At 36.8% G+C, this 27863-nt stretch overlaps 1 protein-coding gene across 6 annotated transcripts in view; it reads left to right on the plus strand.

Annotated features, from left to right (window-relative positions):
- Positions 1-27863, plus strand: part of VPS13B (vacuolar protein sorting 13 homolog B) — a 391004-nt gene that overhangs the window by 297465 nt on the left and 65676 nt on the right. For all 6 annotated transcript variants that reach the window (XM_015856029.2, XM_015856025.2, XM_015856028.2 and 3 more), the window contains exons 37-39: positions 11020-11219; positions 13861-14068; positions 14399-14583. In XM_015856029.2, coding sequence (XP_015711515.1) covers positions 11020-11219; positions 13861-14068; positions 14399-14583 — 593 coding nt within the window. The remainder of the gene's footprint in view (positions 1-11019; positions 11220-13860; positions 14069-14398; positions 14584-27863) is intronic.

Here is a 27863-nt window from a genome sequence, read left to right on the forward strand (position 1 = left end):
TGCACAGCTGAGAGGCTTACAAAGAAAATGAAGGTGCCAGTCCCAATGGCTGTTTTCATTGTTCCAATAATGTGAATGCCAGATACTCGTTTAAAATGAAGACATTTTGAATATCTTCATAAATTGTTTTATTAGTCTTTTAGTATAATTAACAAGACGGTGCATTTGCATGATCTGGAGGTAAGCCAGGTGTTGGTGTTTGGCGGAGCTGCTCAAGCGATAAAACGGTCCGTAGCTGAGAGCAGCGAGTTGTAGGCCAAGCTAGGTGGTGATTTATTTCTTTTTCATCAGAAATATTTCTCCTCAGGCCAGCAAGTTTCAGTGCTTCTTTATTGTTTTAAAAGTTAAAAATGAAAAATTTAAGGTTCAGAGGACATGAAAGCCTGTGAAAGTGCTGGAGCCTGAAACTCCTGATTTATCCATAAATAAACAGCAGCGCAGGCAGGAGTGGTGACTGCATTCCCACGCTTTTCCAATCATATCACAATCCTGGCATAGAAAGCACAGCAGCAGAGTAAGGGGTCTTTTTAATATCCTTTAAATAGTTCTCGTTTTCTTTTTGTGTTATAATCCTCTTTCTTTCCATCACTTCCCCTCTATCATTTATACATTATCCATCCCATGGTACATTATGGTGTCCGCAGCAAGCTTCAATATATCAAAGCTGAGCCTGTTCTGTCACTGCACTGTAAAGCAATTTGGCAGACTCAGCAGATGTGTCACTTACCCTGGAATTCTTCATCCTCCCAGAAGGAGGACTTACCTTTCCGTGTGCGTTAAGGCCTCAGAAACACTCTGCTGAAAAGCTCTCTGCCTTAATTTTGCTGATAGCCTGAGGAAACAAATCTTTATCTTTCATGTCGCAATCTTCAGCATGTTTGTCTTAGCATGCAGTCTTAAATACAGCAGTATTGACGCTGAATGAATGAAAATGGAAATCAGGTTTTCTATATAAAGAACAGCTATAACCAGACAGCAGTGAGACCTCAAAAGACTCTCTTCACATTTTATGCAACTAAAATTGATGTTTCTTTACTTTACAAAAATACAAGTGCATGTGCATGATACTTTGTGTGCAGGTGTGGCTGTGTTAGCAGTGGTTCTCTTACAAAAAATACAGTGTACAAAAGATACACTTTGGCAAAGCTGATGGAAACCATCCAAAACCTTTTAATAATTCATCATTTGGATTTTTATATAAAATTATCAGTTTGCAATCAGAGTTCTGATAGGAATCAAAGTGAACAAATACAGTTGCAGGAAACAGTGTTAAATTATCTTACATGGGGGAAACAGCATTATGATCTTATGTTGAATTAATTAAAAGAATGCCAGAGTTACAAACTGGATTTGCGTTATTATTGCAAAGAAATCATGCAAGTTAACTCGTTTTTAAAAAAAACACAGTGTGTAGTAGCAGTGTCTTGGGAGCAGGGAGCATTAAAATATGTCAATTCTTCACTACTTTTCCTCTTACAGAACATTTTATAGATGCACCTTTTGAGCTGAATGGGCTTTGTGTCAGACTTTTTTACGGAACGAAACTAATACACAAATGCTTCACTGTGTCTTTGATTTTACTGTCAAATAACTATTGTGACCATCTGCAGCAGCTGCATTTTACGAATTATTTGCTGAACCAAACTAAGCGCAATGACAAAAAGTAGTCATCTCAGATGTACTGTTAAAACAGAGGAAGAAAAAGGAGCGTTGCTTGCCTTTAGTACAGTATGGCCATCTGCTGTACAGATGTTATTATATAGAATGACTTCAGATACCATAATTGTAGAAAATTTTCATTAAAACCTCAACAATTTGCACTTGTTTACTTGAATCTGCATAACTCCCCAGTGAGACAACACAATACGCTTGGGGTTTCTTTGGTTCTCACTAGCTTTCTCTTTGATCCTTTTTGATGTGCTGACTTTAATAAACATAGTTAAAAACACTGTTCAAAAACATCATGGAAAAAACTACAAAGGAACAATTACAGCAGTAGAAACTACTCTAATCCCTTACTTACGCAAGCTATTTTTAGTGAAATATGTTTTTTTACACATTTTATGTGGCAGTGTTTTATAAACAGTGTAAACGACCCCTTTTCCAGATGAGTTTTAATGCAGGAGGTGAAGCTGTTTTGTAAGGAATCCTATTTGCTAGGAATTATTTAGAAAGGGGAAAAAAAAAACCCAAAACTCATACGAACGTATCGTCAGCATTTCTTCTCCCTTGTAAGAGGAAAACAAAAGTGCATGACCCCGTGTAATGCTTGGATTCTAGCTGAAATTAAGAAAAAAGCGTGCTATATAGGGGTATTTTAAGTGTCGGTTTTCCCCCTAGACTTTCCTGGCATACTCACTGAAGATAAAGGCCTTCTCTTTTAATTCTTCTTTTCTGTTTTTTCTTCTTTATGAATGTTAGAATGTTGTACTTTCTAAAAACCAGAGTGGCTAATTAGTTGAATTATGTCTTTTACTTCTAACAAATTGACGTATTGAACCCTCACATTACAGTTGGATCAAATTGAAACACCTTCATTTCTACTTATCCTGCTGCACTGTTATTACAACCCCAAACCTTTAGTGTTTCAAGGGACTTCATTTTTTTGGACTTTTTTCATGTTTTAATGCAGCAGTTACTTATAACAATGTAGTAAGTATTTCTGCTAGAATACTTATGCTTACCTCTGTTATTATCCTGAATATTTAGGTTTTAGCAAAGTATTACTATTGTACAATGTCATGCAGTGTACTGGGGGGAAAAAATCCCTTTCCCCAAAAAACGTTATTAATTTTACTTTGGAAAAGCCTAAAGGTATAAGTTTTTTTCTGGTACCATTAAGGGCAAGAGCTTAAGTCATATCGGTGTTAAGTAACATAATTAATTGTAGTCATTTTAGGCTTTGTGGCTTAGAGTTGCAAGTTAAAACTTGTGCCCAAAACATACAAGCAAGTAACAAACATTTAGTTTGCTTTTGACAGCTTGTTTGTACTGCTTATGAAAACCTAAAGTTTCAAAACTGTTGTTAGACCTGGTTCAGTGATTTTTGTCCTCTGAGGGATGTGGCTTCTTCTGGAAAGTAGCTGCAGCTCTGAAGGGTTGCAGCTTTGCAATTGCTTGGGATCTCGCTTGAGCTCTGTAGCTCACTATAGAAAGTCACACACTGTTTAAGTCCAAATCACTTTTCGTAATAAAAACTAGTAAACAAAGCAATTGTACACATATGACTTCCTGTTAGTTTAGGTTTGGTGTTGAAATTAGCACTACCTACCTGCTAGCAGAGCAGATAAATGAGAGAACTGAATAACTGTACTCTCCCCAGACAGCAAGAAGCTGCAGCTCTCGGAGGAGCCTAAATACGCTCAGTCTGGACACAGAGTGAAGCCTTGCTGTGCAGTGCCTGAAGTTAGGGAGCTGTGTACATTAAGAGCTCCAAAGATCGTAGAGTTCCCCAGCCCTTTGTCCCATGTGCAGATATATTTACTTTAGCATATAAAGAAGGAGGAAAAGTAAATGCAAGTTGAACATATGATAATTACAAGTATTTATTTATTTTATTTTTTTTGCTAAGCATAGAAGAAATTACATACTTAAGATATTTTTCTGAAATATTAAAAAATAATAGGTGCTATTAATTGGTGGAGAACAAAGACCAGACTTCATTTTGGGGTTAACTGGCCCTCTTGAGAAAACTCTGCTAAGGCGTTGTCATAGCCTTTGGATGCTGCAGATATGCAAGTTAGCCCATGGGGAAATAAAACATTAAATTAGATATGACTACCTAAAATAATATGCAGCAGTAACAAGCCATTTACAACACCCAGAAGACCTTTGTTACTTTTAGAAAGAAATATAAACTCTTTCCAACACTTGAACAATAGGAAATTAATTCTTTGTCAGTAAAAGTCAGAGGACAAACTAAATATTTAAATGGCCACTGAGGATTGAGGTGGAAGTGCGGCTTGTAGACAGCTATACAAATCACTAACAAACCTTAATGAATATTGGGTGTGGGCATCGGGGTCCTGTCAGATTTGACACCGTGTCCCAAGTAGCTTAAACCCAACACTCAAGAAAAGGTGGAGACCTCATCAGGTCTCTAACATCTGGGATTTTATTTGTCATTTTGGCATAGCCTGCAAGCGCAAAAGAAAGAGTAAAAGGGGATTATCTTGACAATGAAATGAGTTACTGAATCTTGTGATAATGAAAAGCAGAAGAATTCTAATTCCTTTCTATAGTCCCTGAGGTGGAGGTGCGTTTATAGTTCTGCAGAAGTATAATGTAGGAGGGAAGAACAGATGGCCTAAAATCCATGAAACAAGACACCACCTAATCCCAGGACTGAGTACCACTATTAATCCTGGTCAGATTCCCTACTGGTACTTCATAACAGGGTTCAGAATTGCTACTGAGGAACCAGCATGTTCACTTGGGGAAAAGGAGGAGGAAAAAACCAAGAAAATTAGTTGTGGGTTGTTGATTGAAGTGCTGCTGTTGTGGAACTGCATTTATGGTTGAAATATCTTTACATGGTAAACTCCAACTGAAAATCAATTTAGAACATACGTGATTGATCCTGTGCTCTCTTCTGCTTTTATTGTGAAAGTGATTGCATATTTTTGAGGCAGGGATTTCTTTTGTTACATGGATCCCAGTGCTTTCTGTAGCAGCAGTAGGTTATTTTCGCAGTACTTAGTTCTGCAGAATTCTCTAAGAAATACAGATCATAGAATTCTCTAAGAAATACAGATCATAAATAGTGAGGTTTTTATTTTTACTTTTGATACTTTGTGCCATTACTTCAGCTCAATCCAGAGGACTTTTTGTGGGACGTTTTGCAGTGTGCGGTACAGAAAGCAGCAGTCAGTCGTTACTGTTTGGTCTTAAGGGCCAGCTCATGAGGTTGTTCGAATTGCAGGCATGCTGGCAGCACGTTTCTTCTTTTTCTGTGACAAGAATATTTTTAATGGGATGAGATCACCAGCTTCTGACCCAGAGAAAGGGAGCAGTTCCATAGGAACTCCAGGTGACTGGCTGTGCATTTCCACACTTGGCCTCGTGCTGGCTCAGTTATTCCTGCAGCTGTTATGAGTTGAGTCAGGGCACTGATGTTTCTGAAAACCGATGCAAGAGGAAAGTAGTGTCCGGCAAGATCACCTTCATCTGACATACTGGTGAGGTCGTTTTAGTGGCTGTGCTGGCACATTTTTTAATTGAAAAACCTCTCTATGTCCATCTGTAAAGCAGTAGTAAGAATGTTTAGTCACTTTTCTAAGAACTAATTATATCTAAAGATAAAATATTCACGAGACAAGAACTAAGCATTGCTCATGCTGGTATAGCTTTCATTTCTGAAAGCTGGCTCAACAAATATGAAATGAACACTGTTTTCATTGTCGCCATTATTCATTTTTCTTCACTTAATTGGAGTAAGATAGGACAGTGCAGCGCTTTACACGTATATTAAAATTATTGTATACCAAAAGCAGCCTTGAACAAAACTGAAAGTCCCTTTAGATTAGCACACCCTCTCTGACCAGATATCACATAATCCAAAACTACCAGATCAACAAGTGAATTGAGATTTTTCAGCTATTTAGTATTCAGTAGTGTAATGAGCCTGATGTACCTGCCCAGTTATTCTTTAAGGGAGATGAGCTCATTTCAGATAGATAACCATCTTTGACTTCTCTTCTGATTCATCACTGACCTGAACTCCATTTGAACCTTGTTAGACACAAAACAAGCAGGATTCCTGGCTTGAGCTATAAAATATAATTAAGCCCTTTTGAAATGATGTGTAAAAGAACATAGCTTTACCCCCACTATAACCACCACCACCACCACAACCAATAAAGTTAAATCAAGCACTGCCTGTAATGGATTAAAATAATAAATGTTCCTGGATTTTAGTGTTTGAAGTATTTGAAGAAAACAGGCTCCCAGCAGCCAGGACTGCTGAATGCAGGGGGACATTTATTAGTGACGAATTCAAGGGTTTGGCCTGTTTAAGATCATTACTTTCTGTTTACCGTGTGTTACACATCTCGTGTTTTTACAGAGCCCATATGTGTCCATATGTAACGCTGGACAACTCTCTTTTCACTAAAGAATAGTTAATTAGTAATGTGTAAATACTGTTCTCATGGGGAGAGTGAACTATCATAAGATTCAGCTCGACACTAATGAGAAATCCAGTGCGGTCAGTGGATTATTAACTAAATCTCTCCTGGAAAATTGTCCTTTACTACATGTCTCACTGTTTGTTTGCTACTACTGTTTCCAGGATTAACTGAATTAGCTGTTTCTTAAATTGACTGCAGTATTCCCCTTGTAATTGTTTTCATAGCTTTGTTAGCCTATTTTTTGTCAGCAGACACTTCTTAGAGGGTACCTATCAGCAAAGCAATGGAACTGTAGCACAACTACTCAATAGGTGGAGTATCTCAAGTTTTCTAAAGAGGAAAATAATTCATGGGGGTAATCATATCTAATAGACATCTGCTTATGTAATCATAGCTGCCTTAGTATCTGCAGAAATTGCAAAATAGCTACTAATTGCAAATGTGAAGAATGAATGTCTCAAAGCAAATATCACAGATCATTACCTTTGTAATGTGTGACATTAAAGTAGAAGGTACTACGGAGAGCTGCTTGCTCATTACCCTTCAGGAGCCGGATGCTGTCTCTGCCAGCCATGGAGAGTACCATGGTTCCGTGTTGGTGCAGACCCCATGGGACACATGCACCTCTCCTGGTCTGAATCCGCACCACTGGATCAGACTCAGTCATGGTGTTACTCCTGAGCTGACTCAAATCAGGACAAGCAATTTTCTTCCCAGTCATGAGATTTTGTTTTCCAAAAGGCTTTTCAAAATATCGCTTGTCCACAGTCCAGTGCAGTTTGTTCTATTTATTACACGTGATTCCTTTTTCTTAAAACTCTTTTCCCATGTAGAAATTTCCAATTAAAATAATGCTCTGTGCTGTATTAGGTGGCAGTGCTGTGAACCAAACAGGATTTACAGCTACCCAAGGAAGAGCAGTGCAGTGCATTACAAAAGAAAAAAAGTCCTCCTGCATTTATGCTTGTTTTATTTGGAGTCGATTCAAATATCAGCAATTCAAAATGTAAAATTAAATGCTCGTAGTTAATATCTAAACACCTTCTCTGCCTTTGTCTGTGAACCGGGAAAAATAATAGAGTACATTCTAAGCACTTTTTGTTGCCCAAGGGCTGTGAGATTGTTACTGTAAGCCGTGGTTGTTTCAGTGTATTCGGTGTATCCATTTAAACGGGCTGCTCTGGGTTTCTGTGCGTGCATCCAAAGAGATTTACACAGAGGGCAGTTTAACGTGGTGCCTCTCGCTGATGGTAACTCCAATGTGTTTATATTGCGGCACTCAAATTCTACGCAGAATCTTTATATTAGCATAAATTAAGTCCTTACTGACTGACAAAGAAGGCTGTCAATATCAAACCAAATTTTATCGTTTAGTAAATTTTCTTCATTATTCTCCTCTGATGACCTTAATTTCTGTGCAAGGTGATTTCTAGCAAGTGACAGGTTTTTTTTCAGACCCTTCTGCATAATTTCCAGCTGTATAAAAATATCTGGATATACCTTTTGAGTGCATGTCATTACAAAGTAAGCTGTACTGAATCAGAGAGAAGCCCAACAGAAGCTGTGCTTTGCTCAGTTAGAATGGCAGCATCTTGAGGTGCTGCTGTGGGTCAGGGTGGGGCCTGACAATGGAGGGTTTGCAGCATTCTTTAAACAGTGTCTAAAGCAAGTGCTTCATATTTATTAGTCTCTTGTAGGAGTATATTAAGAGTCATGAAACTATTTGTTTCTAGAAGTAAATTATTGCACGTACTGAAAAGTATGTTGGTGTTCATGAGCAATAATCCAAACAGAGCAAGTTAACTTCTACATATCACAACAATCGTTTATGAAGATATATGACTTCTGTGTGATGCCATCGCAAGTTCGCTTCAAATGGAGTCTTTGATTTAATCTGTTTAAACTGAAGTTACAGTTCTACAATAGAAGTTTGTGAGAGACACATAGAAGGTCTGACTGTAAACAGTGCTTGGGAGGGAAAAAGCAGGAGAAATATTTTGCATCTTTGCCTTTTTGAGATGATTGTTTCAGTCTTAGGAAAGCAACTTCACTCACTGAGCCTATACTTTGAGTTTCAGAATGACATTTAGCAATGCTAAAATAAGCTTCGTTCCAGCACATACTGATATTTCTTCACTCCCTTCCCCTAGGATGTGAGATTATTTCTTTTCTTACATCATCCTTCTCAGATTTCTGTCCTGGTTGGTGGTACACCATGGAAGCTTTCCCTACACCCAAAGATTTCTTTGTTTGCTATTGCTTCTTAGGGTTGTGTATCCACATCAGTCTTCATCTGTATTCTTTAAACTTCATCAGGACGTTACTTTGTGCAAACTCATCTCAATGCTTTTTGCGTTCATTTATTTATTTTATTTATTAGGAAAATAAATGCTCTTCTCTGAAAGAGTGGTCAAGCACTGGAACGGGCTGCCCAGGGTGGTGCTTCAGTCACTTTCACTGGAAGTGTTCAAGAACTATTTAGATGTTGTACTAAGGGACATGGTTTAGTGGGGAGATATTGGTGATTGCTGGACATTTGGACTGGATGATCTTGGAGGTCTTTTCCAACCTTGGTGATTTTGTGATTCTATTTATTTTTTTTTTTTTTTCAATAAGAGCACAGAAAATTCTATAGTAAGATTCACTTTGTTCTCCACAGTCCAGGTTCTTCACTGCTGTGAAGAACAACACTATCCAAGTGAGAAAAGAAATCTTTCACTGGGTCTGTGAGCTTTACCTGAAATTTGTAGAACTCAGGCTGTGGAGGTATTTGTGATGAGTATTAGTTATTAGTGTATTAGAATTTACTAACTTCTTAATCGCATCTTCATTTCTCAGTGGTTTATATAGTGTTTGAGAAATGCTCTGAAGCAGCAGGATTATGTGCTGAATGCTCAGTTTTGTAGTTAAGCTGTTGAATATTGTGTTTTCTTTGTACTTCATGGAGATGACTGCAGAAGCCTGCAAAACATAATCCTTCCAAGTGTAATCCCAGTGAAAGAAAACATAAATAAAACCTCTTGTATTCTGGCATTCCTTTTTCCCTTTTATTATTTCTGCAACTTGGCATGTACTCCAGTAAAAGTATAGAACATTTCTATATATTGCAGAATTGTGCAATAGTTGCTGAGAATTAATTCTTTTTTTAAAACCAAAGCTTCATACTGTAATGCCTCTAAAAATAATCAGACTGAGCACAGCAGTTCCATAAAAACACCTTTACCTTGGTGTAAGACAGTATGTGAGGCTGATAGGTTCAGCAGTTTTGCAGAATAAAGTCCAAAGTCAGATGAAAAGGAGAGGCATCATGGAGTTCTGATGTTTGCGTTCTTGATTATCACTGGAGTTTGCTACAATAAAAAACCCTCTGAACAGTTTCTGACATGTAAGCCTGTTACAGATAAGGCCCAGGCACTCAGAAGCCTGCCTGAAAAACCCAGTGGTGTCACCCATTTACAGTTCATGACAACAGTCTTGTTTGATTGGCATGAGGCAAGTATTCACTCTTACTAAACCTCAGACAACTCAGCACTTACTCTTGTCACTAGTGATGTCTACCCAAGTTGAGTACAATTCAGTGCCATTGAGCTATTGGGAATGTGAACCACGTTCTTAGTGGATGCTGGAGAAATAGGAAAAAAATAAGAAACATAGTGTATTTCCTTCCATTGTATAAAGCATGTCTTGGTATTATGGAATCATATCAGCCAGGATACAGATGTTTTCCTCTGGATTCTCAAAGATTCATTGGAGAGGTTTTACTGTATGTATTCAAAAAAGAGTTTTGAATTATTTTGGGGGTCTTTTCTACCAGGAAATGTATGAAAATATTAAATGGAACTGTCCTGTGACATAACTGTATGTAAGCATTAGGTGTTTTTCAATCATTGGCCTTTTGTAAGTATTGAGTTTCTTTAGAAAAGCAAGCCATGGGCACTATGAAGTATGGCAATATTCAATATTCACCTCCAAGCACCAGAAGAAAAAAATTAACCCAACCTTAGCAGTACTTCTCATGCAAATGTATTTAAGTATTAAAGAGTTACTAAGTATGGTTTGTTTTATTAAATTGTGATTGCAGTAATTTAAATTCACAAGAAAAAATGTGAAAATTCTGGGTGTTTCTTTCCTGAAAATGTTTGTCGTTAATGTGAGGACATAAGGTCTATCACAAATCTAACCTGCCATTGTCTTTTTTTATGTTGTATAAAGCTGTGTAAACTGCAGATGGTTATGATGTGAAAAGTTTAGATTGTTTTTAGGTAAACACATGTTATATATTTTGAGTTACGGTAATTGCTTTGAATTATTTGAATTCAAACATTACCTTTATTCTCCCGCTAAGAACTCCAAAGTCTACCAAAGCAATACTTTATAAGTAACCTGAACTAAAGCAAAGAGAATCATTCAAAATAGGTATTTCCTATCGGGTTAAAATATAATCAAGTGAAGCAGCTGTTCTTGTTCTTAGGACACTCTTTTGAAAAAAATGTCATAGTTTAATGAAAAAAATGTCTCTTCTCATAAAACTTAAAATACTCACACATGTAACAAGTCATAATGTTTTGGCGAATAGTCCTTTGTAAGGAATGTGCTTGAAACATACCTGCTCCATAACTGCAACAATGCATAAAGTATATGCAATAATGCTGGAAGAACAAGCTGAAAAAAAAAAGTCCCACATTTTCTTGTCCAACTGCAATTCTCTTCCTTGGACCGGAGAGCAGTTGTCCACACAAATAATTCCATGGATGCAGTGGGCCTGCTTGTGTGAGAAGCTTCTAACTGGTGCACACTCAAAGTCTCAACCTAAAGCGAATCCAGACAACAATCACAAAAATTTGGGGAGACTTAACTACCAGCAGGATGAAGTCTCTGTGTCTCTTTTCAGGAATCCACGGATCGAGTTTTGTCCTGGACATAAAAGATTTCCTGCTCAAAACAAGTCTCAAGGAAAGAACCAGGTCTCTGGTCGGCCCTTTTTGCTGCTCGGTTACAGTGGAAGCCAAGTGGTGTAAGCACAGCGGTGATCCTGGCCCAGAGCAATCTATTCCAAAAATGTACATTGATTTGAGAGGAGGACTGCTGCAGGTCTGTATGAGACTCTTACGCATCTGATATTGAACTTTACTAGCTTTGAGTGATAGAGATTTTACAAATAAATTGCATAGGAGCCCGTAAAGCTTTGCAGATAACAGGAGCTCGTTTCGTTGGGTGTTTCTGATTGGTTGGTTTGAGTTGTTGATTTGTTTTTGTTTTTGTTTTTGTTTAATTTTTACCCTTTAAAATAAGTCTTCTTTCATGTAAAACTGAGGATTGTAAAATTGTGTACAGTGTTTTATGTTCTTGTCTTGTTTTTTTTTTCTTTTGTTTTTTTTCATATACTGCTTAAGCTATGCATTGTGGCTGTATGTGTGTGTTCCTCTAAAGTACTGGATCAAATTACTAACACTTAATATTAAGGACCCTGTTCTGATGTATGTGTTTGTCTGTCCGTGAGCTATGTGTCTGTAATGCCTCGGGGTAATCTTATGAAATGCATATCCTTTCTTTTTAAACTGACACAGATTTCTCAGGGGAGCAATTATAAACCGTTGTTTGTAGTAATTAAGACTCAGTTTTCCATGCTGTCCTCTCTTTTGGAAGTGCCCATAACTTGAAACCGGTCCAAGAAGCATGGGAGTTCTTGAAAGGAAACATAGATTCTGTGGGACTTAAACAAGTGGGCTTTAAGTCATGTCTTGTTTTAATTATTTTTATTGTAGTATCTATACACACCAAATGTTTTAAAATAAATGTATAAATCGAGCATATAAAACACAAAAAGGAAATCTTGACATTTAGTTGTATAATTAGACCTTTTCCCAGAGTCAACATCAGAAGTTTGTAAAACCACAGCAGATGGAATGGGGATAATTTAGTAATACAAATTTAGTATAAATAGTATAATGAATAAAGTGAGTTTGTTTTTCTGCTTCTTTTTGATTTGTTGTTCACAGGTTGGGTGACCACCTCTGCGTGTTGTTACTGGAAGGATGTTGTGGTGTTTGTGGGTTTTTGTTTTTCTTTTTCAAAATTTGGTGTTTTTTTGTTTGTTTGTTTGTTTGCTTGCTTGCTTGCTTTTTGACAAAGACCTTAAAAATATCTATCAATCTGAGAAGGCCAGTTATTATTAGGCTGTGTTCTGAAGTATTTAGGTTTTCTAGAAAAAAAAAGGAAAACATTTAGCGTAGCAGAATAGATTGGAGATTGCTGACAAAAGCATCAGCTGCTCTGTTTTGAATGAATTTTACCTGATCTAGATATATTCTACTCCTGTTAATTTGCATTAGAGCAGAGAGAGCTGATGTGAATTCGGTGCCTTAGTAGCAAATTAGGGGTATTAGTTATTAGTATTACTGCTCCTGTATTAGGACTTCTCTGCTCTGAAGTTCCAGCTGCCTTAAAAATAACATGAATAAAGTTGAGGGGAAAAAAGAATTCCTCTCCCCACCATCTGCAGAGACCTGAGGCCACTGGGCTCCCACAGGGGGTGACGAAGCTCCTCTGAGGTGGCACCTGAACTCAAAGCAGCTCTGAGCAATGCAGCAGAGGTGCGCTGGGCTCAGGGATACCCGTGGGGCTCTGCCTGTTCCACTCTCGTATGGCTGCAGCTGTTTGCAGGTGGTCTTGGTTTGTTGCATGGTCTTACACATAGGCGCAGAGGAAGAAAATGCATCCTTCTTGACAGCTGTATTGCAGTAACTTTAAGAGTCTTCTCATTTTGTTTTTTTCGTGTTCGATAATGGCTGTTCCCTACCGGCAAAATTTGCACTGCTCGTTATGTGCAGACTTGACTTGTTTGCTCTCCTCCTGACCTTACTATTGTCTTCTAAGTTGCTGTCTGGTGCTCCCACATTGATTCTAAATTTCTTTATTAATTGCCATTTAAAGTTGCTCCCCCATTTCCCTGTTTCTCCTGGGCCTGCTTCTGCACGATGACTAAAGGACATAGCGTGATCCTTCCAGGCTGGAGGTGGATTTAAGAAAAGCAGCGCTGATTTGCAGTGCTGAGAAAGGAATGTCTCCTTGCCTTTTGCTACACAGCATATGAATCTTCTTCATTTTGAATTTTGGCTTTGCATAGATGTATATATTTTTTAATTTCTGTGGGTTTTATTAAACTTCAGGCTGCACTCTCAGAACTTGCAGCACATCCTATTTACATTCCGCATGTAGTCAGCGTTTGCTTGAGATGATCTCGGATGTGTCTTTCTGTTCATTTTGCTGTGTTGCTTCTTCAGTTTCTAACATGTTCCAGAATTCCACTCTGCTCTTTGGTCAATTTAAACTCCAAATCTTTAACTTTTTTTGGTCCTATTTTAAATTGGAAGACTGGTAAGTAGTTCTCGCAGTACGCACTGCACTCGGCTGTGTGTGTTTGTGTATTGCTTTGCAGATCTGTGCCCCTCTCCAGCAACTGTCTCAGTTGTAGGGGTCAGGAATTAATACATCTTTCAGAATGATGAGAAGAAATTTGCCAAAATTATTTTGTACAGGTTTCTGGTTGTTCCTCTTCTTTATTTTCACATTTATTTAGGATACATGTGAGCAATTAAGACCAGAGTAGGCTGAAAGCAATATAATGTTCTTTTTTTCTCTTTCTTTTCTTTTTCCTCCAGAAAAAACTGCAAGTAATCATTTTCTGTCTTTTTTTTGTTGTTGTTGTTGTTGTTGTTGTTTTCCTGTAAAGGTTTTCTGGGGTCAGGAGCATTTGAACTGTTTAGTTCTTCTCCAGGAGCTTGTTTGGGAATACCTTACTAAAACTGGCAGTGCAGAGGCATTTATGTCTGAACAGAGGCATCACACTACTTTTGCTATGGAAAGGAATCAGGCCTCAAAAACAGAGCATTCCTCAGATGATCTGAGAACAGGCCTGTTCCAGTATATACAAGATGCAGGTAAGAAGAATATTATTACTCTCCTTTTTAAATTACATAATAAATACAGGAGTATCCTATTAAAGATATCTCACCTCTTGCAATGAATTCTTTTTTTTTCTTTTTAAGCAGTTGAAAAGCCATCTGCTAGAACGATCAAAAAAAAACCAAAAACTGTTTGTTGATTTCTTTCCATTTAAACTGTAATCTTTTAAAAGTCAGAAAAATTGCATTTTTACATTCTCTCCTTTCAATCCTGAGGGGTTTATATTTAACTGCTTTGCTCTTGTGAAAGAACGTGTTTCTTTTAAGAAATTATATGACAAATTATACCTTTATTTCATTTGACAGAAGCACAGAAACTGCCTGGTGCCTATGAAGTTGTATTTTACAACGAAACTGAGGATAGTCCAGGAATGATGTTATGGAGATATCCTGAACCCAGAGTGCTCACTCTCGTAAGAATTAATCCTGTTCCTTTTAATACCACTGAAGACCCTGATATCAGCACTGCTGACCTTGGAGATGTTCTTCAGGTGAGTAATGAGACTTTTATTGTTAACAACAGAAAATGTTACTGCTGCATAGTGAATGTTTTCAAGATTGTGTTCATTAAAAATAAGCCCAAAACAAATGTCAGGAGCTCTATAAAATCAATAGGAGGTAAATTCTACAGCTTGTGCACATCTTCTCTTTTAAAATGACTCATGCAAACATTTCAACCACTTATCTGCAAATCTTGTCCATGATCTAGTAAGCTTTATCAGTCTGGTTTGCCAGGAATACCAAGTTTTTATTCTGGCTTTGGATGCTTTCATCCATCAGTCTTTATTTAAAGACCTTGTTTAATTTGAAGGTGCAACATATACAAAGAAAGACTTGGTCTTAAATTACCAGGATGTGTGGAATCACTGAACTATGGTCTCTACTACTGCCATTCTCTTCTCTCTGTGATGATGGGTGTACTTCTATTAAGATGCTCAAGTGTCAGAGAAAGGTCCTAATTACTCATATTTTGCTTTGAGGGAGTTAAATTGGGCAGTCCCATTTGACTGTGTGAGACAACAGAAATGTCCTATAAAGATCTGAGTACTGCAAACTGGTGATTCTGTGCCTCAAAGATAGGCCTTATCCTTACCTCTGAGAATTTTTGCTTTCCAAAATAGTTATTACACCATTACACATTCTGTAGTGAAATTCATGTTTACAAATTCATTTACTCCTTGCATGCCTTATTTACTTTTTGCTTAATTTTAATTCTGTTAATCTTGGTTTTCTTCTTCTATTATAAATTGGATCCTTTTTTTTTTTTTCCTTTTCTTTTTTTTTCACTTGAATCTGCTTGTTGGTCAGAAAGGTGTTGTGAGTCAAGGAAATTAAGTATCTCCCAGTTCCTTCTATTTGTTCAGAAATGTTGAATTATATTTTACTGTTGCTATGACTTCCAAAATTGCATTTAAAATTGAATTATGCGCCAATATGCTTTGAGTTATGGATAAGAAGTATTATCTTCCTTGCATAAGTGGTATTACATTGTTACAGTTCACATACTGCTAGTGAGATCATGTATGTGTCCTGCCAATTTCTTTGCCCTCTAGACAACCAAATGTCCTTTCAGTTATATGAAAATTAAAATTCAATGGAAGTAAAGATCAGCTCTACATGGCATGAGGTTTGAATCAAAGATCAAAATTGTTATGGTATGCTTTCCTGGTGACCCCATTAGGTTGCTATGAAAGCCAGCAATTTACCTTATTTCAGGATGGTATTTTCAGAGCGTAGTGCACCAAGTTTTTGGTGTAATTGCTTTAAGCTCCTGTTATAGATTACAGACATCATAAGCATAATGTATGTGATTTGTAATATGTCCCTGTATAAGGGAAGTATCAGATCTTCATGTGGGTATTGGTGGGGACTCTACTGTATATACGACTGTACTTAAGGGTTGCAATCACGTTTAGCCCCTTTGTGCTGAGAGAAAAGGACATAGTTGTAGTTTTCTGTCATTTCTTCTATAATTGTCTCATACAGTGCTCTGCTGCCAATTTGGGTTGAGTAAACTTCTACTGGTCTTCACCAGTAATTCTTCAACGTTGCATTTAATCATGTACATTAACTACAGCAAACTGATTCCACCACCATTTTTTCAAATTTTCAGTCAAGCATCCCTATGTAGCTTCCCTGTATTGTGCTTTTTGCTGTGGCAGACTCTCTTCTTAAGAGTTGTCTGTTTTATGATGAATTAATTATAATGGAGTCTTATGTTAACACCTTGGGTTTTCAGTTGCAGGGAAAGAGATAAAAGGTATCAGCCAAGTTAAAGCACAGTGTCACATCTGTGATCTTGACTAACACATTTACTCAAAAAAGTGTGCTTCTGGGTAGATGGAGTGTAGCAATGCCTACATTTTGGTAGTGGGCTATTAATTAGGACAACAACTGTTGCCAGGTGTTTTATCACATTTTGAGAAATGACGAGCATGCATAGGCAGAACAGCTCTGCACAAGGTCAAGGAACGGCTTTTTAAAACACATACAGGATGCATTTTTGGTTAAAAAAAAATAGATGGGGAAATAAGTGATAGAATCAGTTTTCAAATTCCTTAAGTAAACTGCATTTACCGATCACACATCTCAAACTTATGGTGTGGTTTTAAGTGAATCTGGAGGTTTTTCGTCAGCTCCATTTTTTTCCCTGGATGAATATATCTCTATTTTTTTAATATACAGCATATTTAGTGTGTGTGAGAAATTCACAAAATGTAAACAGGAAAAATAGAAAGCAGTGCCTTCATACACCTCTTGACATGAAACAGTAGTGGAACATCTGCAAACTAAATATTTTCAGCTGTTTTGAAAAAAGAAACTAAATTTAAAGACAATTATGATATCAAAGCATATTTAAAATATATTTTAAAAACTTCCCCAAAATTGTATTTACAGTCAAATGCTAGGAGGACCCATCATGTTACCAGGTGTGTTTCCAGTCTCCCTAAGCCCTTTGCTTCACATAAATCCAGGCAAAGGTAGATTTCTGTAGGCGTGTTGTCTCTAGCTTTNTACTTCTTTTGGCAAGGCTTTTAAATCATGAATAGATTTTAGAAGTCTCTCTGTTTCTATAACTATTCTTTCACTTCTTGGAACTTAGAAAAGCTTTGCCATAAAGAGAAATTTTTATGTAGAAGCTGCTCGTCATCTGCTCTGGAGAAAGGGGTAGGCCAACAGCTTCAGATTATAGGAGTTGAAACAGACAGTATTGTTTCTGTTGTTTCTAACTCTACCTTAACTGCTTCTTCTAGATTACCCCATGAGCTTATTTTCTTATTCTTTTACTCATGTTGTTGCAAGGGTAAGCGGTTTCACTCATCAAATTTCTATTACTGCTTACAATCCCAACTTTGTTGCTTTTGTTTGTAGAGAGAAGAGAAAGAATGTATGTTTCTGCCACAGAGTAGCATGTTGCATTTTCTTTAGAGATTTCAAATAGTTTGATCTTTTCATGTGAAGGCAGAGAGAGAGAATCCCAGATGCACTTGCAAAAAAACTGCATCAGGAATATATTTATTTTGTGAGATTGAGAGGATTTGAATTTCTTCCTGTTTACTGGAGATTGCAACCCCTTTCCATTTAATTACTAATCCCTCACTGTCCCGTTTTCACGTGCTACAAGTGTTATTTGGCTCTGTATGATGTATCATTCTTTCAGATAGCTGCTATTTAATTAAGCACTTTGAGTTTCCCTGCTGAACAGTTTTTAATGTTTTAAGGATTTCCTCGCCAGTGACATTTCTGAAGTGTCTCTAATTCTCAGATACTACAACCATTCTAACACTTTTTTATCTGGAGAGCATGAATTTCTCTTGTACTTTGTTATTCTTTGGTAGAGTGGGTCAACACAATTCCAAAACTCAATTGTTCAGAAGAAACAGAAAAAACTCTTTAAGTGTCCTATCAAAGTAAAGTGATTACTAAGTCATGATGATTTCAGATTGAAGGTATCGTCTGTACCAGAGAAGACATATAAGAACCATTCTAGTTTTGCAGTTTAGTGTCTTGTGAAACATTATGACAAAAAACTATTGCTGAATGGCTAGTAATTAAAATAAATCAATAAATGTAGAAGTATCCAAATCAATGTAAAGAAATGTCATTTATAATTGTCCTTAGGGGAAACCTGTTTCTTCCAAAATAACTTTTGTAATTGTGAGAGGAGCAGAAGTTTGGTGAAATATCTCTATCATATTTCTTGCTACTCCCATTGCCAAAATATTTTCTGGATATAACTTATCAAGACTGCTTACGTAGTAATTGAGATTCAAATTAAAGGACACATATAATTGTAACTTCTTACTAAAGAAGTAAGTATAATGGTATTGTTTTAGGAAAATGAAATCAGTAAAGTGAAGCAAAATTCAATTTATTGCTGGGCTTACAAGTGCTTGGTTGCAACCTTGTATAGCTAACTGCATTAAAGTAACATTGGGCTCTATCAAGAAAAAGGTGTGCCATGGATGCAGAGTATTCCTTACTCTCTGAATTATTTTAATTACATTATTTTAGTCTGTCTAGTTCTTTGATTAAAAGTATTAACTCTTGACTGTTACTTCAGCTTCTGTTTTCATTCCGCTGATAGCTGCTCATTATCCAATACTGGAGAATTTTTTTATTTGTGTTTAGAAAGCTCTAGATATAGCTGAACATCTAAGTAAAGGTCAATGTGGGACAAAGAAGTATACACAGGAGAAGCAGTTTAATGTTCTCATAAGAAGAAAAAACAAATAGGCTCTGTCTTATGCAATTAATGTGATAAATACTGCCTCTAAACCACCACTAATGTACCATTTGTGTAATGGAGATCTACAGGAAAGGCTCTCAAGCAACAGGAGGCTCAGATATTGGTAAAGGCATACCCTTTTGATCTTGACCATTGCTAAGATTATTTTTAAAGCTATGGAAAAGAAAAAGCATTTTGCACTGGTAGCTTCACTTAGGACAACACAAATTTCTGAGGAGTGAAGTTAATCCTAGTGCTGACTCCATCTAATATTACTTAAGCCAGGGTAATCCTTTACTGCCCAAATCAGAAAGGGCAAGGGGTACAATAGTGTTGATGTGAGGATCATATTCACAGATCAGGAGCAAAGTCCAGTTTGGAAAACTTTCACAGAATGAATTCACAAGGTAAAAAGCACAATGAAGGAAAGATGTAGAAATGCCAGTACTTTAAAATATTGAAAATTGTTACTGCTGTGTCAAAAGGAGCGCCCTCTGAGATTTTCTCAGTTGTAGCAGAAGAGGCTTTTAAAACCTTCAAATAGATTGATGGCTGGAGGAAGTGTGATGGTTGAAGGTAAATCAATGAGTAACTTTAGAAGCATGGTTACATTTAGGATATTAGCTTGTGTATAAATTCTTCAGTTAAAATTCTTTGGAATTATGCATATATTTATGCATTTGGTTCAGCAAGTATTCATGTGTGAAGGCTTAATTAAGGTGTAGGTCAGTTTTCCACTTTAACTCAAAACCATATTTTGAAGTCAACCAGCTCACCATTATAGGGCAGCAGGTCTTTTTTTTTTTGCACTGTCACCTTCTTCTGTGGCACTGAAGGTTGGAATTTGCTGGTGGTGATTATTTTCAGACTTGCTAATCTGTCCATAAAATGTTTTCCACTGAAGTTAGGACACAGTAATAGCCACCAGGCAGAATACCTTTTATAAATAAATCTGAGGTGCGGAAGAAGTGAACATTTCTAGTTCCAGATGATAGTTCAAGGTTATACCTGTTATGCAGGTAATACCACAGTCCCAGAACATAAAGGATAATGAAAAAGGACTGTATTCTTCACCATACCAAGGTATTCTAATGTGCATTCCAGGGATGCGATGTAGTGCTAAATGTAACCACACCTGCACTGTTCCCTGAATCCACCAGGCTTCAATAGCTGAGGAAAGTTACCTTCCTCATTTAGTTGTGTTTTGGGTAGTTTGGAGGGAGCTGCTGGACAAAATTCTGCTAGTGATTCAATAGTGATTTTGAATTGTGGAGATAGAATATGGAGTTAGCTACAGTTAGGGATCTAAGCCCAAAGAAAGTGGTGATGCATGTCTGTACTTTGAGGCTTAAAGCTATGCTTCCACTATGCTTCTGGTTTTCTAAAGTCTTCTAGTATCTACCCACAAGAGAATCTACCTACTGAAAATCTCAGATTTAGTTTTCTCTTTGCCTCCAAGTGGACTACATGTACTCAGAAGGCTGAAGAGGAGTTCTTACAGTACAATACTTAAATAATAATCTACTCTGATTTCCTCTGAACAGCATTTTTATATTATTTATCTCTACCAGAAACAACTTAGACAAGTTTGCATTAACAGGAGAGGGAGCAAAAATTGAAGTTGGTTGGGTTCACCAAGATAGGAAAACAATTTGTCTAATAACCAAGCAGTATTTGGCTTCTCTTTGCAAGTGGGTGAAGAAGATGTGCAAATTATTTTCACTACAGCTTGGGGACTCTTCTAGCAAGTGAAGTTTTACGGAGTTGCTCAGTATTTTCCATTTCAGTGTAGTAGTTCTCTCTCCAGTAAACAATATTATTGGCATTACCTCATAGCTCAAACAAAAAGCTCTGTATTGTGTCAACTGCATTTACACAAGTGGCCATGTGGAGAATTAGAAATTTATTTAATGGAAGTGATCACATCGTATGTAATGTTCTGAATTCTGAGCTCTGTGATTTATTTAGGCTGCATCGCCAATACTGACTTAAAATTCTTCCTCCTGAATGGCTGTCCTGCAAAAGATACAAGCTATTAATGCTCACAAGACAAAAGGAAGATAATCTATGGTGTTCTTTTCTCCATGTGAAGTCAAAGTATCTACCGAGCTATAACCCTGACAGGCTTTTATATTTGTACCTGCCAGGATTCCTGTTGCATGCAACTGCATGCAGTGCTATCGTAAGCATTGTAAGAGCAGATAAAAAGATGGTTATGTCCCAAAGGTTCCTTTTTTGGCCTTTCTTCTTTATATAGTGTCCTAATAAACAGAGCACTTACTCCTGAATTAGTAAAGTGGTGATTACGTTAACGGGATCTTACGGCCTGCAGGAGGAAAGTAGAGAAGTGAGTCTCGTTCTGGGGTTGCAAGGGCTTAACTGAGGTTTAATAAAGAAGGACTAGGTAAATAAACACTCTCTGGTATTCTCTTGCTGGGATGGTAAAGAGAACATAAAATATTTCCACCTCTGAAAGGTGAGGATTCAAAAAATTGTCTGTTGCTCTGCATTACGCGCTTACGGTATTTTAGTAAAACATTTGCAAACTCTACGGTCTGGAGTCTGATTTTTTCAACATTGTCAGCCAATAAACAGTCATTTTCTAACACCTCGTGGTTGTTTAAACAGTGGCTTAAGGAAGCAAGGGCTTAAGAATGACTGACATTAGACCTACTGTAAGTCATTATTCCGGGAAAGATTTGACATGACAGTCAACAGGAAAAGAATTATGATCAACGTCAAAGACATTCATTTTCCCTTTTGACAGAGAATACCTCATTTTTGGCTGGCGCTGCTTCCTTTTTGCATTTCATTCCCAGTTGGAGCTACAATATTCAGCTGGGCATTTGAGTATCTGGGAAAGGAGCTTTTTGGAAAACCACAACTTTTATTTATCTTTGATTCATTTCTTACATTTCCAAAGCAACGTCTATTTTGGAAATCCAGATAATTTGTTTGTTACAGGTTTGTGACTGAAGTTCACAGAGTTATTGCAGAAGAAAGTTGTAAAGTTCAGCTGTGCTTATCGATGTACTTCGTTGTTTGAATCCACTGTCATGCAGTTGTATCATCTTTAAACAATCAGACTTTTAAAATGAATGCTGAAATAGTTTGTCTGACTGTTGGGAACTGCTTGGAAATCAGTGCAGGACTTCATGTGGGATTCTGCTTTTTAAAGCATTTCACATAATTCTGCATTTTGAAATGAGTGTATTAGTGTACAGTGTTTTTATGATACCGGTGCTATGTAAAGAATTGCAGCAAACTGAAACAAAACAATGCAGTAGAATTATTGAGCATATCTGACTGTGAAGTAGAACTTGCCTTTCATTATAATGTAGGAAATTCTTTTCCCATCACTAAACTCGATGTTTATACGCATACACGCGTACCAAAATGAATGCAGGTCGTTATGTAAACATTCAATCTATTTAAGAGGGCTGAAGACTGGCTTTTAGCCTGAACCAGTTACCCTTCAGATGATCTGCATGTAAGTATTGTGATACTGGCAAAATTTTGCACATTTTTGGATGTTTTTGAACGATAAAACTCTTGCTATTAATGATCTGCATTGTCTTCATTCTCTTTCCAGGGAGGAAGTAGGGGCTAAAGAAGTCGCAGCGTTGTTCATTGAGTCTTAAGCAGATGTTGAAACAGAGCCTGTTCTCTTTAGGAATTCCAGCTTTAAACATTATTTGTGAACTTCCTTGCCTGGGAGTAGGATTAGCTCAGACTTTACTATTTTGTTACTGTATTTTGTGTGTATAATCTTAATTATTTTGCTGTGTGATCTTAGTGTTCGCTGCATCAAGATGAGACTGTATCGCTTGGAGTGTGGTTTCGGTGCAGTCTGCAGGGAGTTAAGCGTAACTTGTTGGGAATGTTAATGGAAGTTGTGCATAATTTGCCTGTGCATCGCACTGAAATTTACCCTTTGGGGTTATTGAGCTAGTGAAAATTCTGCTGGGTGCCAGAAAACTGACGAAACCATCAGATTATCCTAATGACAGATTTACATTCTCATTGTGTTTTGTACTTTTCAGAGTTTGTAAGTCTGATTTATGAAATTTTGCAAACCGACGTCCTTTCTGCTGCACGGAGATTTTGTGGCACTTTTTGTAGGAGTAGGGCTTTACTGTGGTGAGAATATGTGGTCAAAATATCCCATTTACTTAAAATTACACAGTGCTTCGTGTATTAATAGCTTGCTGCCCTCAGTCCCAGAGGTGACTGCATTTCAACGGTATAGTGCTTACATTGTTAACAAATACTGAAACCCAGAAAATAAAAGCCTTGAATTGAATGTGAAGGATTGTTCCTATATCAGGGAAAGAGAATAGAAAAATAGTGCAATAAGTAGCTAAGTCTTCAACATAAGATCTCCTATCAATATAAATCTGTTTATCAATATTTGCAACAATAAATTAATAAAATAAGCAAGGGCTCAGGAGATTAAATGAAATGCTGTTGCTTTTGCTTTTGGACAAGTGAGCGATCTTCATATGAACTTAGTGTCAAGACGGATGACATCTAGTATTAAAAAAAAGGGGTAGAAACATATAAGAGTACATACATTTTCCTGTTTAAAAAAAAATCGTGTGGAACTCTTCTTAATTATAGCGTAGCACTGCTCTACGCTCTCGTAACAAAGCCATTAGTGTGTTTAAAGTAATTTTTCTCTAATGGAAAAGTCAGTATCTGTGACAGATTACATTACTATACACACCTGCATTCGTTCTGAACCTGCTAGCCTGATAAATTGATAAGATAAGTTGGTCACATGTTGTTTTAAAAAGGCAAGGAACAGAGTTCCTAATAAAAGAATGCTACATATTTCTTCTAAAAGGTTAAAAAGCATTTCTCAGGGCTCTTAAATTACCATATTCTGATACCAAGGGAAAATAAAACCTGGGCTTAGAGTCTTGTTTGTACTTAGAGGGCTTTCCAGACAGGAAGGCAATCTTGATGCAATTCAGTAAGCCACAATACCAGTGGGGCATTACAGGTGAAAAATTTGCAGCTGTACCCCTCACCACAATGTATTACAACTGTACAGTGGAATATTTCCTGTACAGAAATAGGGCTTGGTTAACTTTGTTTCCCAAGAGTAGATCACATTAAAATGTTATAAAATCATGATTTCCTGCATTTGAATGCTTGTGGTTTCTCAACTGGTTCCAATATTACAAAGGGTTTTTTATAGCTTCTATTAGTTGAAGATGTATAGAAGCTTTTTTTTCCAAAGTCAGCTAAAAGGCAGCTATGTGTTTCTAAAGAGCAATTTCTCTCGGAAGACATGACTTTTCTTTCACATCTCTTTATTCTAGTTCAGTATTTAATTTACTTCATAAGCTGCGGTACAAATGTAAACGTAAGCAAAATTAAATAAGTACGTGAATAGTGCCATCGGTTAATTTGTTAAATGAAGCTGAAAGAGCTGAGGTGTATGTCATTACCCAGTAAACAAAATAAGTTGCCTTGACATGCATAGGGAAAAAAAAATGAAATAGGGCAGATATTCCATTTTGTAGCAAATATTCAAAATCTAATGTGGTTTAACCAAATCAGTCCCAAAGCTACAACACCTCAAAGAGAAATAAAGCAAACTCCATGAAGAAATGTTACATTGCTGGTTTTGTTTTTAAATGTCATAGTTTGTGGTATCTGATTATTACTGACTGCTGAAAATTGAGATTGTGCCACAGTGGAATAACTGTTACAGCCCAAAACACAAGGGGTGTTTAAAGGGAAAAGGCAGTGTCAAAGTAATAGAAAATCCTACCGAAAATACAGAAGGGATTGTGGTGGGGCAAGAAGATACTTCGTACAGCTAAAATGTATTTAGTGCTGGTACCAAAACTAGCAGTACTACCCACAGATTAAATGTCTAGCTCACTGCAAACAGCCTTATTTTTTTTTTTTTTCATCTGGGTTTTCATGGAAAGGGAAAAGTGGTGATCTCTGGCTGTGCCAGCAGAGGTTTTCTGCACTGACAGGACACAGCAACAGCTGTAAGGCTACAAAAGTGTTCTGCTGCAGGCAGTGTGATTTCTGTCAGTCACAGGGGAAGATAAGGGGCCTTGTGAATGTTGAAGGATCCTACAGCAGGTGGTGGTCTGCTGCTCATTCTGGATTGGATGTGTAGTGCAAATAGGCATAGTAAGGAGCTATCGATCTATTTAATATCATACAGAATAACATTTAATTTTTAATATTGTAGAGATAAATACTGTTAAATTTTTCTATTTCGTAATATCTCTTTTAAGCATGTTTTATACATTATATATTTTTCTGCAGGTGGTTTTTTCTCTGTTTTTATGTAACTCATAATTTGAAATCAAACTTAGTAGTTAAGTTCTGTGTGATCACAGCCGAGAATTTTCCCTGTGTAAATTATTTTCTCCTGCTGCTGCTTCTGTTCACCTGAAGTCAGAACTGTATCTTTAGGGCATTTGGCCCTGGAATGGGAAAATATCCTAAAAACAGGGTAGCTTTATTACAGTGCAATCAGTTTATTCCTACTCAGGAAGCTTGAGTTATAATCTCAGCATGGGTTGGCATCTGACACAAAGTACAAGTTTGTATTGTATTCTGCCTCTCTTTCACCGTGGTGGCCGTACTCTGAGAAGATAAAACACACACATGCTTCCTGTCTTCAGTTTTCTTGTACAGTAGTTGTTTCTGGAACAAGAAGAACTTCATTTCCTAGAGGAAACACCCACCATCTGAGGGACTGAGAGTAAAGAAACAAGCATTTATTCTGCAGATCACTTATTTTCTAGCAAAAACTAAAACAACAGAAATGAAAATGACACATCACCAAAAATTGCCTTGAACAGGTTTTCTTGTAACCAAACCACTGATATCTTTCTCTTTAGAGATCTGGATGTATATATTTTAAAATCTACTTTTAATACTGATTTCATAATTTCTGATGTATTTTAATACTGATTTAAAGAATGATATTGTTTAGTATTTAAGTAATAAAACAACCAAGACTTTATATCCTCTTAATTCATTAACCACACAGAACTATGCAGAAGGCTGTAGTTTTTTCCTAGTCAAACAAACAAAAAAATAAAGTTTCTGAAAAATATGTTATTTACTAAAAGAATGAGATCTTTAAATTACTTCTGTCCTAAACAGCAATGAAGTTTGTCTCTGAGGTCTGTCAATATCAGGGCACTGTGTATGGTTAGTAGTAGATGTGATCATTTATGGTAACCTGAAAGCTTGTAGAAGTGTGGTGGTGGCCCTTTGCTCAGCTACAGAGCTCAGCTATTGAAATATCCCACAGAAAATGATGTTTTAAAACCCAAAATAATGACATGGTCTATAACTGGAAGGATAACATCAGGTCATAGGGAGGTCTAGAATTATGTTGTCATCGTAAAAGCCTTTAGAAAGAGCATATGGATCAACAGTCCTTTCTTTTCCATTCTATCCTCTTTTTGCACAAAAATTTACATAGAGATACAGAATACACATGTGGTCAGTGGGGTGTACAACACATGGATGAAAAGATTAATAAGTGACATAGTGTTAACAGATTCTATAGCAGTTTCCAACTTTTACTTTCAAGGTAGGAATTAAATTATCTGGGAACACATAATGTGTGACATAATGTATGATGAAAAGGAAAAAACATGGTCTGTCACATTGTAGTGCATAAGTAGGAATATTTATGTTGGTTATCAATACTGTCTTGCTGATTGATTAACAAGCATTCAGGAAATGAGTTGAATGATGAGGGTTTTAAGAGGGGCTTTCAAGTTTCTTTTTCTTGTTTGATTGGTTTTTTTGGTGTTTTCTTGTTCTTTGTTTTGTTTGGGTTTTTCTGTTGGTTCTATTTTGGTGGGTTTTTTTGCAAGGGGGATTTGGGGTGAGGTTGCTTTTTCTGTTGTGTTTGGGATTTTTTTTGCAAAGTGTGAACGATTCAAATCAAGTAGAGAACTGGTAGGTGTTCACAGAGGTGATTTTAGTAATGTCTGTGCTGGGGTAATAAGCATGATGATTTTTTCTTAAAGTAGATTGAAATGAGAGATTCACAGAGAATAGGAAATGATGTTAAATCTAAAGATTTCTGCTCCAAGGCAGCTATTTCAGCAAAACTGTTTCTTTGTTTTCTTTCCTTGCATTGGACAGAACTGGAACTGTCATTCAAACACAGCTGCATTCCTTTCTATTACAATTATTAATACACCATTTTCATTCTTAATCCAGACTGTGTCCCACAGTCTCCCATGTTTGCAGTCCACAGGTAACAAGAAAAAGGGGAAACATTCAAATTTTCTAACTGATTTGTTTAAAATTTCTTTCAGCTGTGGAGTTGAGGCTGACATCATGTACCTTTTCACTTCTGCTTCTGTTCTCCGTTGTTACTGCTACTGAAAAAAAACATTTAACTGATGTTGTACCCTCCACTGCTATGGTCAGCCCTCTGAATGAGTGTGCAGTAGTTTTTCTTTTTCTTTCAAAATACATCTTGGAGATTCCTGGTTAAATCCAAGACTAGAGTTAGATAGTTCTATACACATATCGGTCATATATGCTGTACAGTAGTTGCTCTTTTTACATTTTACATGGGAATGGAGTCATTGTACATAGGAATTTTCATTATAAGGAAAAAAAAATTGAGAGCTAGGAAGGAAACAAAAAGCTTTTGCAGTTGGATGCACTTCTTCAGTGTTTTGTTTTGGAGAGGCAGCACAAGTGGTCAAATTTGGTAAGAGGTAACAATTATCCAAATTATAGCTTAGGTTTTATTCAAATACTGAAGATAGAAGTATGGTATTCAATTCTACATGTGGGATTTTTTGTTGTAGCTAATTCATTTATTCCCACTGCGTATGACTCAGTTCTGGAGTTGTAGCCCATTTCCAGGCTTTCACAACTATTATTTTTGGCAACTGATATTGCCCAGAGCTACCATCTTTCCTTAAATTTATCCAGACCAGGCATAAGCAATAAACCCCCTAGAACAATTAAAGCTAGATATGTAGGAATCAGAGATTCTGAGTCAACAATATCTTCTGAAAGCTT

The sequence above is a fragment of the Coturnix japonica genome, chromosome 2 (genome assembly GCF_001577835.2).
Source record: "Coturnix japonica isolate 7356 chromosome 2, Coturnix japonica 2.1, whole genome shotgun sequence".
NCBI lineage: Eukaryota > Metazoa > Chordata > Aves > Galliformes > Phasianidae > Coturnix > Coturnix japonica.